General features: G+C 43.3%; 1 protein-coding gene across 3 annotated transcripts; it reads right to left on the minus strand.

Annotated features, from left to right (window-relative positions):
* Window positions 1-174: 174 nt before the first annotated feature.
* bicra (BRD4 interacting chromatin remodeling complex associated protein) lies at window positions 175-14929 on the minus strand. 3 transcript variants are annotated; one of them, XM_059331543.1, is made up of 15 exons: window positions 14829-14929; window positions 11849-11894; window positions 11693-11738; window positions 11127-11192; window positions 8794-10875; window positions 8416-8604; window positions 5942-6568; window positions 5256-5442; window positions 5061-5158; window positions 4156-4290; window positions 4018-4067; window positions 3778-3926; window positions 3596-3690; window positions 3392-3494; window positions 175-3297 (listed from the first exon to the last, which is right to left on the minus strand). In XM_059331543.1, the coding sequence occupies exons 2-15, from the start codon at window positions 11887-11889 to the stop codon at window positions 1493-1495; spliced, it is 5673 nt and encodes a 1890-aa protein (XP_059187526.1). In that variant the 5' UTR covers window positions 11890-11894; window positions 14829-14929; the 3' UTR covers window positions 175-1492. The 3 variants fall into 3 exon arrangements, with proteins under 3 accessions (XP_059187526.1, XP_059187527.1, XP_059187529.1); XM_059331544.1 differs by lacking the exon at window positions 11127-11192 and having other exon boundaries at window positions 3392-3497; window positions 14829-14928; XM_059331546.1 differs by lacking the exon at window positions 8416-8604 and having other exon boundaries at window positions 3392-3497; window positions 14829-14928.
* Window positions 14930-16634: the final 1705 nt, after the last annotated feature.

Below are 16634 nucleotides of genomic sequence, written 5' to 3' on the forward strand. Positions count from 1 at the left end.
ACGGAGCACACAACCCAGCTCTACTTTTCCACTTCCATGCACCGCCTGCTGGATCTCTGATAGAAAACACACCCCTTCACCATCCCTCTTCCCATCATACAGTACTCCTCAATCATCGTTAGTCATCCAAAGGAATGTACCATGAAGCTAGACAAATGACCAGAGGACATGCTGCAATATTTCATAAAAGAAGCAAGGTTTAATTTACAGTTTTACTAAATGTACATTTCTTTTTAAAAAGTGTCATTATACACAATAAATACAATACAAAATTAATCTGTAATACTATACTTCAAATTCTCTTACGGTCTTTTTGTACATTATTATTGTTCCTTTTTTTCCATTTCGATGCTTGTGCTGTGTTTGTGTTTGAATTGTCCACCAGGCTTTAAAAAAAGACACAAAAAACAGATGGGAGGCAGGGATACAGTGGCAGAAAAGATGAAACAAACTGACTGAGAACACAGAAAATCAACAGTTAAAACTGGCCTGCCCCCTGCTGACTGAAATGCATAAAGTCCTAACTTGGCATCATGAGTAACAGGGGGGCAGGTGTGTGTGTGTATGTGTGTATGTGTGGATGTGTGTGTATGTGGAGGTGTGGTCTTAAAACAAGAACCTGGAAAATCATCTGACATCAGAAGCAGAAAAGAACTGAATTTCCTTACAACATTTCATTTACATCTTGACAGTAGAGAACCACAGTACTCGAGAGAAGTCAAAAGGAAAACATGTTATACTTTAAAATGCATGCGATATGAAATGCAGGCATAATGAAAGATGAGGCGGATTCATTTTCCATACAAAGAGTAGTTGACTTGTGAGCAGTGTAACTAAAGAAATCTATTCTTGACAAAAGGGTGGACTGTATCAATTTAGCATGTGCCGTTTTTGTATCTGCAGGGCAGCATCATATTTGTGATAAGACAATCCAATTTGGTTGGTAAGGCAAGACACTGATGTTTTGCAGTATTAACTTTTTATGTCTTTCAGCTGCACATTGTCAAGTTTGAAATAAAGTTGACTTCTTGACCGTTTAAATGAGCTGCCTGATGCTCGTTGAGACACCGTATAAACCAGAAGATGAACTACTGTGGGTAAGAGACTGGTACTCAGGCCACATGAAAGGAATGTATGTATACTGAATGAGAGAAAGTGAAAAAGAAAGAAAGAAATAGAGAACAACATCCTTTGAAAATTTCATCTTGTTACTTGAGCTTGGCTGAGAGAACGCGTACAAAATGACAGGTATCTTTGAATCTGTAATTCACAAAGAGTTTTATCTTTGACCACACTCTCACTTGTTCTACCAGGTGTCTACCACAGACTGTAAATGACAAAGAAATGTCTGGACAATTCAAATGGACAAACAAAGCCAACACAGCTTGGCAGAGTAGTACAGTGATACTGTTTTCACAGTGCCCCCCTTCCCCTGCCTCCGAATCTGTCTCTTAGTCCCCCCATATCAGTCTGGCCTGGGGCTGAGGGGCTGTTATCTGCTTTGAGTCTGGGGCACCAGGCTGCCATTGTGGCCACGGCCACCGACCTGAGGGTGCTGGGCCAAGGAGGAGGACGAGGAAGCAGAGGAGGAGGGTGGTACTGAGGGTCTGTGGGATGAGGCTGCCGAGCCCCCTGGGCGCTGGCTTTGGTGTTGGTGGGACCTGCTGCCGCCCCCTTTAATGTGGTGCCCGCGGGCAGAGGGCTCCTGCTGCAGGTTGAGGATGCTGTCAATGGCACACTGCAGGTGCTCGTTCAGAGAGTCGTCCGGAGGGCTGCCGCTGGAGAAGCTGGCGTTATCCATGTCGGGGGAGTCCGACTTGCAGCGTTTGGCAGGAAGCAAAGAGTCTCGTGTGAAGGAGGACTCTGGAGAGGGAGGCCCAGGAGCATGCTGGTCCATTCTGAATGTCCCACCTGCCCTGTGTCTGTTTTTCCCACTTGCCCTCTTGTATTTACTTACATCTGTCTCTTGGTCTGTGTGCTCCTCCCCTCTCTCCTTCGCCCCTTCCCTGTCCACCAGCTGTGGGAGATGATGGTGCTGTGTGGTTTTGATACCACGGTTAAACACCTCGTCCATTTCGTCCAGCCCCTGCATTGCACTCCCTAAATGGCCTGTTTCGTGGCTTGACTCTGTGTGCGAGGCCTCCCTGCCTCTTTTCTCCACCTTCACGCTGGCTATAACTGTCCGCTCTGAGGGAGGAGATGAGGCCTCGTGCCTGGGGGGTGACGGTGTGGGTCTGGGGTAGGACAAACTCTCGTCTCCTCCCCCGGGGACGCCAGGTCGGACCCGGGGACTAATGTTTTCCCGGTAGGTTTTTCGAAGGGGGAGACGGCATGTTGTCTGTGAGGGAGTGGCAGTGGAGGCAGAATTGTGTTTGACCCCACTGGCGTCATGGTGATCTAATGTCCCGTTCATTTGAGTGGATGAGGAAGAGGAGGACCAAGTATGAGAGGAAGAGGTAGAGGAGGATGGGGCTGCATTAGGGGGAACATTACCTCTCAGTGGCGGGTTGCACTGAGTGACTGCTGTGGTGACCGACGAGGCAGAAGAAGCAGTGCATACGGGGGACTGAGTTCTGATGACTGTAGTAGAAGGAGTTGATGAGGTGTGAGACTTTGGGTGCGGTACAGCAGCTTCAAACTGGGGCTGAGTCTGAGGCTGGGATGTGGACTGGCTGCTCTGCTGAGGTTGAGGTGTGTGCACGGGGTCTAAGGCAGTGTTGTGGACCACCTTACTGAACCCTGTTTGATCCTGCTTGATCTTCAGCTTTAAACCAATTCTCCTGCGAGCCTCGTAGGTCTTGATAGGCGGTTTGCTGGTTCTCTGTGGGAGAGCGTCGTCGTCGTCGGCCGCTTGAGAGTTGAAGGACGAAGAGGAGAAAGAGGACGGTGCTGCTGGAGCACGGCTGAAGGAGGAGCTCTGGCCGGCGGGTTCGGCCAGCCTGCTCGTCGCGGCTGGAGGTGGGGGACAGCTGCTGGACCAGGACACAGAGGCTCCACCTCCACCCTGCTTTATTACTAGTTTGGTAGGGGGGAAAGGGGTGGCGGGAGGGGCAGGAGGGGGCGCTGGAGCAGGAACAGGAGCTGAAGCAGGAGCAGGAGCAGGGACAGGAGCTGGGGAGGGTGCAGGAGGAGGGGTTGGGGCGATGTTTGGGAGGGGGGCTGGGGCAGGAGCTGCAGGAGCTGGAGCAGGAACAGCAGCAGCGACACCTCCACTCACTGAGGCGGGCTCAGCAGAAGATGATTTCTGTTGGGATGATGCGACACTCTCCAATATGCGTGCGTTTGCCACAAACTCCTCTGCAATGTAATAAACAGAGTTATGTTATTAGCAGTTGTTTAGATCAAGACAACCACCAAATCACATGTAAGGCCACAGACATCGGTATGGTACCTGGTCTATCCCTGGCAAAAATCCGGTCCTGATTCAACGCGACCTTCTCCTCCTGAATGAACATCCGGTCGATCATCACCATCTCTGCCGAGGGGCCCAGTCTCTGCTCAGGTACAAACGCCAAAATCCATCAGTTCAATATCGATTCAGGGCAAAGAAGACAACAGTAAGGAATATAGTGAGAATGCTGTTTTATAAACTTACTTTTGACTCGGTAAACAGCAGGTGGCGATACTTATCCAGCATGGCCTGGGTCCGTTTCAGCAGATGGCAGGAGACCGTCTCAAATTCATCATCCACTGTGCACAAGAGAACCGAAATCATGAAGATCTTGAAAGGCTAGAAAACTGTATACTGTCTACGTTAGAGGCTCTGGAGTTTCTTACCTCTTTGATAGTCTTGAGAAGAGTTGGCAGTTCCCTGGTAGAGATGGTAAGGCAGCAGTCTGTGCAGTGTGTCCTCAATAGAGTGGAAAGGAGCACTGTAGTTTGGGTGAAGCACTGAACCCTGCTGTTTCCTCAGCTGTTCTAGCATCCTGCAGTAAGATGTGTATAAAGAAATACTATTTACAAAAATGGCATTATGAAAGAATTACAATAAGCCATTGAAATACATGCGGCACACACCTGGCTTCTTTGCTGGGCTCTGCACTGAAAGGCATCTTCATTGTTGTGGTCTGTGAACATTAAAAATAGAGATTACACCTTCTATAATACTAGAGGCAGTTTTTAGGTCTGCACCAAGATACAGTCACAGTCCTTTACCTGAGTTTGTACTGGAGCTGGGGGCTGTGGAGCAGGCATTTGAGTAAGACTAGTTCCTAACACCTGTATCTGCATACCACCTTTCCCCAGAGCCATCCCTCCAACTGAGCTGATCACCCCTGGCTTTGGCTGAACCTGTGAAGAGAGTCAGAAGGAAGGTTAGACATTGACAAAAAAAATAAAAGGAAGCCTGGGAACCTCAAAACCTATTGGTGGAAAAGGGATGATAGATGGCAATGAGGGTAACTGGCTGACTGATGTATTTGGGTTATAAGGCAGGACATAAATTTACTTATAATAATAATTATTTTTAATTTTCCTTTAAAAAAAATAGCATTTTCTCTCGAAATGGAAATTGAAATTACTGTAAAAATTGTTTTTTTTTTTTTTACTACTCTTCACTTCTTTCCAGATGTGTATTTGCTACATCACTGTCACTTGTAATGGACTGAGCATTTTCATTCTATTGTCTGTATTACATAATAAGTAGTTGGATATTTGTTTTTTGTGGCCACAGTGTGTTGTTGTTTGTTGTTTTTGTCTATGTTGGAAAATGCAATAAAAATATTACTAAAAACCTATTGGTGGGCATGTTTTCTTTAAAGAAAAAGTAAAACAACAACACGCTTTAAAAGCAGCCATTACAGTCAGATTTCAACTTTCACGTGTTATTAACAACTCATGTGTGGGGTCAGTCAGAAAAAGTAACCACATAGAAGTTAAAAATAGGATCTTAGGGCAATACTGAACAGGGCTACTGAACTTGCTTTGCTTAGGGGCAACTTTTACAAAAAGACAGGAGGCCATGTGCCACTTAAAAAAGAAACAGTATTAATATTAATCACTGCACAGGGCAGGTATGTGCAGCAGTGTTTCTAGGAATAGAGGACAGAAGTGATGTGTACCTGTGCAGGCTGGGTAAGGCTGGCAGGAGTGACAGTCTGATTCACCATTGCTCCAGCTGGCCCTTGGGCTCCTGAGAATACCTGTAAGTCACTTGATGCTAAAACAAAGGGAAACAAATAATTACAGAGGGAAACACTTTAAGGTGTGTTCAGGGTCCTGTTGTTTTGCATCATGGGAGGTAAATTGTGTCTCACCTGTAGCAGGAGTTTTGACGAGCACTGACATCTGCTGCAGCACTGAGGGGAGCTGAGCAGGTGTGCTAGTGCTGGCTGATGATGTAATCACCACTTTATCAACAGGCACATCTTGCTGGGAGCTGAACTGACTGGCAGCTTGAGGCTGAGCAGCCTGCTTGGCCTGCAGCAGGATGTTCTGCTGGACCTTAAAACACACATCAGGACACATTTCTTACACGTTTTGTACACAAGAAAACTCTAGATGAGCCAGTTTGGATTCTTGAATCCTACTTGGACTTCTGGTTTGAACTGGTAAATGAATCACCAATCCAGTCATCAGCTGGAAGTGATGCATTTAACCTATTCTTTCTAACGGAGTAGAAAAAAAACATCCTATTGCAAATAGTAACTTGTGGGATGTTTTTTCTGCATATACAACTTTTTTTGAATGATGGAAAATATTTACAACCACAGATATGCATTAAATGTAACACATTGTACACAAATACAAGTAGTGCACTATTTTTTAAAATACTATACAGTTAATGTTCTCAATGTCTCAAACCAGCTCAGTTTTTCATGTAAGTTAGTACGACAGGAGGCATGTGAAGTCAAAAATACATAACTTATTTACTTCAAGGTAAGACCTTTTTTTTGCAAGCAAATTTCATAACAAGTTTTCATTCAGAGAAGTTTTTTTTTACCTGGTGTAGCTTCTCCAGCAGCTGTTTCTGCTGCGGTGAGGGCTGGGTGATGCCTGACAGGGTCTGAATTTGCGCTCCTACTAATTGCAGGTGGTGCTGCTGCTCTGCTGTCAGGCCCTGGATGGGAACCGGGGCTTTAACTACAGCAGTGGCCGAAGTGCTGACAGGAGAAGCAGTAAACTGGTGCTGTGCGGGTGGTGCGGGAGGAGGCTTGGGTGACTGTGACACAGGAGGCATTTCTTGTTGATAAGGGGCAGGCTGAGAGGCCGGTCGTGGCTGAGGCTGAAGCTGAACTTGAATGTGTGTCTGCTGGGGCTGTGTGTGCTGCGGCTGGGCTTGTGGAGCCGGTTGGGGGGACTCGGCCATTTGGTTGTGAACGATATAGAGCTGCGTGTGAGACGAGGGCGTGCATGAGCGGGAGGGAGTCTGAGACTGTGGCTGAGGCTGAGAGGGAGGACGCGATTGCTGTGGGTGATGCGGTGACTGGATCTGCTGGCTCAGAGTGAGAGGAGACTGGGAAGGCTGTGGGCTGACTGCCACTGGGGGCGCTGTGGCGTGAGTGGTCAAGGCCGGTGAGGGGGACATGCCCTGGATCTTCAGGGACTGCTGATGCCCACTGGAGGGTACCTGAAGGAGCGGGATCACAATATACACAAATGCTTATTTGATTCAAGAGTGTAAACAACATTTTAACAAAGAAGGAAATTGGGAAATCAAGCACAAAAATCACACACACTGAAAGTTCTGCATGCACACAGTATATTGTAAATATGATTATAGTACATTGTTCAAGATTTGAAAGCAGATACTAAATAGGGCTGGGCGATATTTTAATGAGAATCAAAATATTTAGTATGATATAGGAAATGCATGCGCGCTAATTAGTAAAATAATTAAAATTATATTTATACATTGACAGTAGAGCTGCAACAATTATTCGATTAATCGAACAATAATCGATTATTAAATTAATCGTCAACTATTTTGATAATCGAATAATTGGTTTGAGCAGTTTTTTAAAGACAATAAGCCCAAATTTCTGGTTTCTTTGTTCCCTTATGACAATAAACTGAATATCTCTTTGGTTTGTGGGCAAAACAAGAGATTTGAGGACGTCATCTTGTGGTTTGGGAAACACTGATTAATATTTTTCAACACCAAACAACTAATGGATTAATCTTTTAAATAATCGACAGATTAATCTATAATGAAAATAATCGTTAGTTGCAGCCCTAATTGACAGTGTTCACTCTTATGCATTGCATTTGACTAAACTTTTCAAACATGTAGAAAAATCACCTCAATAACTTTGGGGTGTTGAATCTTGTGTTGCTTGAAATTATTAATTAGCACAACAGTATAATGACATATGATGCATATTATCACAATTCCAGTGAAAATGAGAATAGATATTTTATATAAGGACAGTGCACATTAATCAACATTACTGTAAATGTGCCAGAAATAGCCAGCTGGCCAATTTTCCACCGTAGTCCTTTGGTTAGATGTTTTGAAACCATAGCAACAGGAAACAGGAATTATCGCCCAGCCCCAGCACAGAATTACACAAACGTGGGTAAAACGACACCACAAAAGCAAAGTGTTAGACTTTAAAATCTAGTAGTTGCTGAAGTAAAAGTAGTTGAAGCCTACTGATTTTTTTTCTTGCGAGGGGGATTACACATAAAAAAAGGGAACAATGACCTTTTGCACAGCAAAAACAAAAAAACAGTAGACAAAAGCAAGAAGTCAAGATCTGCGGGGGCCTGTGATGGAGAAGTAGAAGGTGATCTGGAGACTTCGGGGTATGGGGTCAGGGGAGCATGAATTATCGTTTGGGGGTAATTACACTGGTCAGACTAGGGGTTACAAAGGGGTAGTGGCACTGTAAGCACCTGAGAGCTTAAATGATCAATGCAAAGTTGAGAGGTGTGGATTGATTGATTGATTGATCAGTCATCGGTTAGTGATGCAGCAGATGAAGATGAGTTGATTCTGATTGTGCAGAGTGTTAGTAAAGAGGTGAACAAGTTGCACATGGCACCTTGGTAGCTCTTCTATTAAAAGCATGAGCATGGTTTTTGGATTCAGTTATAAAATGCATACACTAACATGGATGAAAAAACATACCAAATTAGTTCAACAATTTAAGTTAAAAAAAACTGGCACTGGATCTCCAGTTCCATATTCTATAGAGGTGCACATAGCTAGATATTAAATTTGAAACAATGCATAAGGACAACTGAAATGATCATGCCTTTACATATAACAAAGCGATGTTAGAAACACACAGAAGCTGCAAGCAAGTAATTTTTGAGCTTAGGAGTTGCGTAGCAGCTGTGAGAGCCATGGAAGCAATGACTAATGCAGAAGAGAAGTACAGAGCAGTGACGGGGAAAGGTTAGATACCCTAACATTGTGGCGGCAGCAGCAGCAACAAGTGGGTGGGGCTTAACATAAAGGGGCATTTCTACCTGCTTTACCACTGCTGTCATGTGGGAGGGGCCAGGGGAAGGGCTGTGACTCTGACCCACCCAGGAGTCAGTTAATTGGCTGTCATGGACAGCGGGGGCCGGAGCAGTGACGCTGTTGCTGCTGACGATTACAGACGCTGGTACGCCCACAGAGGGGGTGGACTCATTTTCTGTTTGGTGGTGCTGCTCCTGATTGGAGTACATTTACCATTTCAGGACGTGGGAGGGAAGGAGGAAGGGGATTGGAGGGAAGGGGGAGTAAAATAGTAAACCAAAGAGGTCAGACCAAGATAACACTCCGTGCATGTTATTAATTTTTTTAAGACAATGTTAACTGTACACAATTAAAGCAAAACGTGCAAAGAGTGGATTACTGACCTGTTGCAGGAACATCTGCAGAGACTCCTGGCTCAGGATCATACTGGAGCCCTGGTTGGTGAACAGTAACCTCCCCGGACTGTGCTGAGACTGATGGGGGACCAGCCCCACTGCTGTGACAGAGGAAGAGGTGGACACAGACATGGACGGAGAAGAGGAGGGTACTGTGGTAGCCGTGGACACAGAGGAGACCGGTTGCATTGCCAGGATAGAGGACTGCGGTGCATGCTGCTGAGTTGGATGAGCAGCCTGGTCTGTGGAGCTACCCAGCACAGTAACACACTCTCCAGGCTGACTTTGAGCCATGGTTGCTGCTCCTGTGCTGCTGCTGCTGGGGACTCCACCTGGCTGAGGTTGCAGGGCTGGTTGAAGGCTAACTGCGGGGCTCAGCCCCTCCACCTGACTGAGCATGGTCAGGGAGTTCTGGATTGGCATGCCCTGTATGACTGTCTGGGCATGACCTGAGACAGTGTGGGTCTGTGTCTGGTTCTGACTCTGTGCTAATGAGACAGGCATCTGAAAGAGGGTGGGTGTGCCCATCTGGCCAGACTGGAGCTGAATGGGTCCAGAGAGGATGTGGGCAGCCCCAGGATGGCCCTGTGAAGTCAACACCTGACCCAAGTTGATGTTCTGGTTTGCAGTTAAAATCTGGTTTGCAATGAGTTGTCCACCAGGACCCTGACTAGTTATGATGTGCCCCCCAGGGTGCTGAGTCAGGATCTGCTGACCTGCTTGTAGTTGTGGCAGGAGAAACTGGTGGTTCTGACCTTGCAGAACTGTCTGAGAGGGAATAACGATGCTGCCTTGTTGGTTTAACAAGTGTACACTGAGGGGTTTGCCAGATTGTTGTGCTGCTTGTGGCTTGAATAGGGTTTGTTGGAACTGAGGGCCTTGTGTTGTGGCTTGAGTACTCAGAACAACATTAGAGCCTGGTTTTCCTGTCAGGAAGGCTACATTCTGAGCAGCAGAAACTGGAATTTGCTGCAGCCCGAGAGCCTTGTGAGCATCATTTTGCAGGGGTTGGGGTGCTGGCTGTGGCTGCTGCTGCTGTTGTTGCTGTTTGAAGAGTTTCGGTTGGATTGCACCCCCCTGAGGGGGTTTCGGCTGAATAGGTGTTGGTGTGCGCTGAATGATCACGTTCTGCATGATTTGGCCTTGGGTTTGCGTCTGGGGTCCAATTCCTGAACTTAGCGTGGTGCTGCCAAAGCCCACGAGCCCAGCAGGAGCAGTCATTGTACCACCGCTGCTGCTGTTTGTGCTGCTGACACAAACAGCCGGTCCATTTAAAGCTGGAGATCCCAAAGTGGCTTTGTTACCTTGGATCAGAAGTCCACCCCCTGAGCCTCCGAGCCCAGCCTGAGAACCAGCACCTGATACCTCTGGCCCAGACTGGTGCAGCTGGTAACCACCCATGGCTTTAGCCAGGATCGGCTGCCCAGACTGATTGATAGTCATGACTGTAGGCTGACCCACAACCTGAATCTGTCCGATACCCAAATGTCCAGACTGACTCCCGTTAGGAAGAGCTTGGAGACTTGAAATGGGTTGAAGCGTCACGTTTCCCAGGCCCACTGGCTGCATAAATGGCTGAACACTAATGGCCTTGTTCATGACCTGGGGTTGCAGTTGAAGGCCCTGCTGAGCGAGTACTGACCCCAGCATGTCAGCTGTGGCATTGGGAGGAGTAGCAGTGGTGCTCTGGGCTGACCCGGGGAAAATTGCTGCTGCTCCCCCAACACCTATGCCTACACCAACAGCAGCGCCTCCAGCCCCGGAGAGGCTGGCATCAGGCAGTGTCTGGACCACCTGCGTAAGGCCTGGAATCCCAAAGGAGCCCAGGTCCAGCTCAGCCTCAGCCTCCTGTAAGCTCTGCTCTGTGATGTTGGCTTCAGCCAAGCTCTGCTGCAGGATGTCACATGGCTCGTGATTTGTCCCAATGCCATTGCTCCCACCTTCACCACCTGGGGATCCTCCCAAGATGTCATCATCCTCCAGGAAGTCCAGGTCCACACTGACTCTGGGTAGGCCCGCCGGCTCATTGGCTGACAGCTGGACTGCAGGCTGGACCTCTGGAACATGGCCCTTAAAGCAAAGAAAGAAACAAGTGAAACCAGGTGATAGATGAATTTTATGGCTCGATGCGACGATCAGCAGTGTAACTGAGTTAACAGAGAAGTGCAAACATTAAAACCCCATAAAAATCTAATTTATCATTGCGGCAAATCAAAGCTTGTACAGTGTCGATATGTTAGTGGAAAGGGAGGGTATTTGGAGATGCATGCTACATAGATGGATAGAAAACAGAAGGAGGAGGTTTGGGGGATTCTACTCACCCCAGTGGTAGAGAAGAACGAGCTGGAGGGGTCACTCGAACCATCCAATAGGTCGTCAGTGTCCAACTACAGACACACCCACCCAGGATAGGACAGACAGAAACCAAAGGCACCCAAACCAGCAGGCAAAAGCCACCAGGACAGAGAAACATACAGACCATCAAACGGAGGAGGAGGGCAAGGAAAGGACAGAAAACAGTCCAGAGAACCCAGATTGTAAAGAACCAGTGAAAAGATAAGCGACAGAGGGGCAAAATGCTAGGAATAACACAGAGTTGGGAAACGTTAGTATTAGCATCTCTTATTTTGCGAATTAGCCTAATAAAAGAGGAGGCAGGCTGAAAGCATAAATGGGGCAATCAGAAAGCAAAGACAAGCCGTAAAAAAGGAATAAATGAAAGCAGAGGGGGACGTGGGTTTCAGAGTGCGTCAACGTGAAATCTGAAAGTGACTTAATAAATTAAGTCATGCGATCACGTATCACATCCATTACAAACCCATTTTATGGACACTCAAACTCACAAGCCCAACATATGTGTCTTTGTTCAATGATTACTCATACTCACATGGGTCTCAGATCCATGAAGAAAGTCATTGAGAGCTTCTGGGTCACTGCAGGAGAAAACAAGGTGATTTACAGCAGCACAAGACAAGACGAAAGAGATGACTAAGTGGTTTGTTAAGGATAAAACTGATCTTTCACTGTGTCAGCAACAACTTACCAAATTACATCTAGAAGGCACCTGCCATCTTCATCATCCATGACAACTGTTGAAGATGAAAAAGGTTTTAAATTCCATTAATGACTTGTTTCATTATCAATAACCAATCTTTTTTTTTTTTAAAGGACCCCAATTCAATATTATTTCCAACAATGTGTTTGTAGTTGCAGTGCTATTATATTATTATTACAACATCATATTATTTGATTTTCTAGCTCCATATTTGATTGTGTATTTTACAGGAGTTAGCCACGTCCGATGGCAATGAACTACGAAGCTGCAAGACTTTTGTGAACTGCTCCTCTGCCTCAGTGTAACAAGGAGCCATGCCACACTTTAAACATTGTCAACAGAAACGTTACAGTGAAAAGTGAAAATTGTAAAGTGGAGATGCAGAGATGCTCCCCTTTCTCTTGCTGTGTTGAAGCTTTACACTACTATCTACTATACAAAAAACACCTGAAATATCACAGAAGAATAAATTATGTTCTTATTAACTTTTAAAAAGAGCTTCATAATTACTCTTAAATATTATGGGCTAGACAGATGGTTAACTGAAACATGAGGGCTTAAACCAGATTCAGCTTGCTGTTGTTGTGAAATAATTCATTTCTTTACTTATTGTTCTCACAATTTCCATTATTGACCAAATACAGAATTCTGTAGTTATTTTGTCTAGTCTACATGATGTCTACATTTCTGACATTGTGTAATCTTTATTGTTTATATTTTGTTTTGCACTTTCCATATGTGCACTCTTTCCTATTTTGTCCTGCACATGAATTTGGTAATTCAATTTATAAATAATCTATATAAAATAACCCCATGGTAAAGCCTATTTTGTATACTCCATGTTAGCAAAATAGTGCCCTTTAAGGTTCACTCCAGATCCGCTCCCATGTTTCAGGGTCATCCAGAAATATATTATATAAACAGACATTTTGATATGGTTTTTAAACCTGTATCACCATATTGCACAGCTCTATCTCAGTATAAAGTATTCTTGATCAAGTATTGTGTCTCATTTGGAAATATTTATATATCATATCATGTATATATCATAACATACAGTCGCTGTGCACTTTATTTGTTTTTTATGCACACTGTTCACTGCACCGTATTTGTTTCACAGCACCTATATTTTTTATACTGTATATTATATTTTATTCTGCACTACAATCAATACTTCTTCTTTAGACATTTTTATTTTTATTGCTTGAATATGCCTATGTTGTTCTTTTTTATTTAATTGTGTTGTTATTGTCTCTGTGTGTAATGCTGCTGCCAGTGTAATTTCCCAGCTTGAGATAAATAAAGTCTATCTATCTATCTATCTATCTATCTATCTACTAGAGATGGGCGATATGGACCAAAAGTCATAGCCCGATATATATTTAGGCTGAATATCGATAAACGATATATATCCCCATATTTTTATCGCAAAGTGAGTCACATGTAGTTATATTGAAACCCTAAGTTTTTATGTATTTATGTAAGTGTAAGTGTAACATAATACTGTATAACAAGAGTACCTTTTTAAAAAAAATCATAGCTCCATAAAGTGCACATTTAAATAAAAAAATATCTTAAATAAAAGCCGTAGCTTTCCTGGAGCAGGGATCACAGTGCAAATTTAAACTATATTGATATATGCGATATGGTCTAATTCTATATCACTTTTAAACATATATCAATATATCGTCCAACCCTACTATCTGTCAACCTCTCTATCTGTTTAAAGAAATCTGTGGCAAACGTGATTTTAAATTTAAATCTCACAATGTTTTTTTCTATTCAAATGATGAGTTATGACTCAAAAGATTACATCACATATTGTGGTCAGACAACTCTGGAGTTTGTAATGGGTCTTGTGAGAGTAAAGCAAAGAAAGAAGCAACTATACAACTTCATTAACACTTATAATAAGATAAATGTGCTCCATAAATACAGAGAATACAGTTTAGATTTTAACACATCTTCATAATCACTGGTAACAAGTCTTTTTTCACATTAACATACTCAATAACATGTAAACCGTCTTAACAAACCTACTGTTATGAACTCAAGAGATCCAGCAGCAGTTTTGTTTGCAACACACCGAGAAACAGCGGATGGAAATAGAAATACACAACAAACTGAAAACGCGCGGTTTTCACACAGCCTGCAAAGATTTGCAGAGTGCGGCTTGTCGCTGAATTCACCACCAAAGCCTCAACAACTATGCACAGCACTCCCAAAAACAACAAGTCAACAATATTTCCAAAGACACACACAAAAAACCCCGCTGTTGATGCCCAGTTGCCGCTCTAAAAAGGCAGCGGATCGTAGCCATTACTGGGTCAGAGCAGCCAGTGCGCAGGATATGAATGGAGACACTGCAAGCGGCTTGCTACATGCTGGTGTTTTCAAAGAGCTTTTGCATGCATATTTTGCTCATTCGCAACATTAGACAGCATTGAACAGCCACACTGATTGACTTAAGACTCTAATTTATTAAATCGTTTGCCACCAAACCCCCGTTTCACGTCTATTTCCAGCATTTTCATGCATCTGGGTTGAATTTCGTTAGCCTAGCCTACCCAGCTATCAACAATATTCAGACGCACAGCTTAGCTTGAGCCTTTGACATTCAAAACAAACCACCGAGTGACACGATTTTAACACTCGCATTGCACAGCAGCACCCCGATTCGGCCCCAATGAGACGCTACTGTTGCCCTAGAAGTGTAAACGCAGCTGTGTAGCGAGCTATCTATCTCTGCTTGCAGGATAAATAGGAGTAAATGTTGGGATACTCTTGGATGAGGGGGGTATGCTTGGGAATTCGCTGGAAAATGTCTCTGTTCTGGGGGCCGAGCGGCGACGTGGCGCCCCGGTTAGGAAGCTGTGCAGGTCGCGGCTTCGCTGCAGGTCGCGAATATTGCAGCTTTGTGTCAGTTTTTGGGATTAATAGAGAAATCGCTACAATGTAACAAACTCACCCGAGACGATAGAGGTGCAGGCAGCGCGGGGTCTCCAGGACAGCCTCGCACGGGCTGCTGTACAGGACCCAACTACAGGCAGGAAACAGGAGGCTTCCGCTTTGCCTGAGCGAAATCTGTGCGCCTTGTCGAAAGGCAAGCAGGGAAAGAAACCATAGACTGTATAAAATAAAGGAAGAAATCATCAGATCTTTTACTCAACTTTAGTCAAGATCAGCGGTGGGAAGTTCATTTACTTAAGCACTGCATTCAAGTACAATTTCAACGTACTTTACTTGAGTATGTCCTATTATGCAACTTCATAGCTGTACACTGTAACAAAAAAAAAAAACTGTTGTTTTTACGGTATAAAAAAAAACCGGCAGCTGTGGTTGCCAGAACTTTACCATAATAAATACGGTAGAACTTTTTTTAAATATTACGGTATAAAGATTTTGGCACTGTTGATTTCACATTTAAGATTGCCATTTTATTACATTTTTAACCGTATAAATAAAACGTTTTTCCATTAAAAGACACACTGTTTTGTCATATAATTGACAAGAAAATACTTTATAAATGCTGCATAAATTAAAGATTTTACCATTAAATATCGCAGTATATTTTTGTTAGAGATATTGTGTTTAGTACATTTAACAGTTAGAAAATGTATTTTTTACAAAAGATAAATGCAAAAATTACAGTGATGAGTGATGAAGGAGTGAAAAGTATAGTATTATTTTCTAAAATGTAGAGTGACAGTGAGTACACTGTAAAAAAAGTGTCTGTAGATTTAAACCATGACAGTAAAAGGCTGTAAAATAATAAATGGGTTAATTCAGTTTCAGTAAAAATGAAACACTGTAAATGTATATATATCGGCCAAAACATTATTTTTTACAGGTTTAAAAAAAACAAAACATTACTCCACTATAAAATACACAAAAAAAAATACTGTTATATATATATACAAGCATCACTGTGATTTTTGCATTTATCTTCTGTACAAATTTTTTTTTCTAACTGTTAAATGTACTAAACACCATATCTCTGACAAAAATACACTAATATTGAATGGTAAATCTTTATTTTATGCAGTTAGAGTATTTTCTTGTCAATTATGTGGCAATGTGGTTTGTTTTTTTGATGGAAAAACTTTTCAGTCATACGGTAAAAAATGTAATAAAATGGCAATCTTAAACGTGAAATCAACAGTGCAAATATCTTTTCACCGTAATATTAAAAAAAGTTCTACCGTATCTATTACGGTAAAGTTGTGGCAACCACAGCTGCTGTTTTTTACTGTAAAAACAACAGGTTTTTTTTCTTGTTGTTTTTTTTTACAGTGTATAAAGACGCTTATCATCACAGAGGAGTTAAGAGTACTTTAAATACATTTCTAAGAAACTATGGCAACAAACTACTTGGGAAGAATGGCTTGCATAGTTTTGAGTCTTTTTGTGAACATGCTCTCCAATTAAACAGAGTATGGCACACTGGAAAATTGGGGACTTTTCTTCATAATTGTTCTGGGAGTGCTTTGCTGATTAGGACCCAAGAGAATTATATGTTAGGGAAAGTCCTTTTTAGGCTACAGGGGTCCCCTACACCCTTGTTTAGCTGTTTGCTGACTAAATAAAAGTCATCTGTTTTAAAGGCTTACATAATCTACCGCAAACATCAACATTTCTGGTCAGAGCATGGAAATATTTGTCTGTCTGACCGACAAAGTCATTGTTTGGAATGTTTGGTTTTATATACTGAAGATGTTGTGCCAAGAGCCTAAATAACCAGATGATGCAAAAAGAAAGAAAAAGAATAAAAAGC

Source organism: Centropristis striata, chromosome 4, assembly GCF_030273125.1.
Source record: "Centropristis striata isolate RG_2023a ecotype Rhode Island chromosome 4, C.striata_1.0, whole genome shotgun sequence".
Lineage (NCBI taxonomy): Eukaryota > Metazoa > Chordata > Actinopteri > Perciformes > Serranidae > Centropristis > Centropristis striata.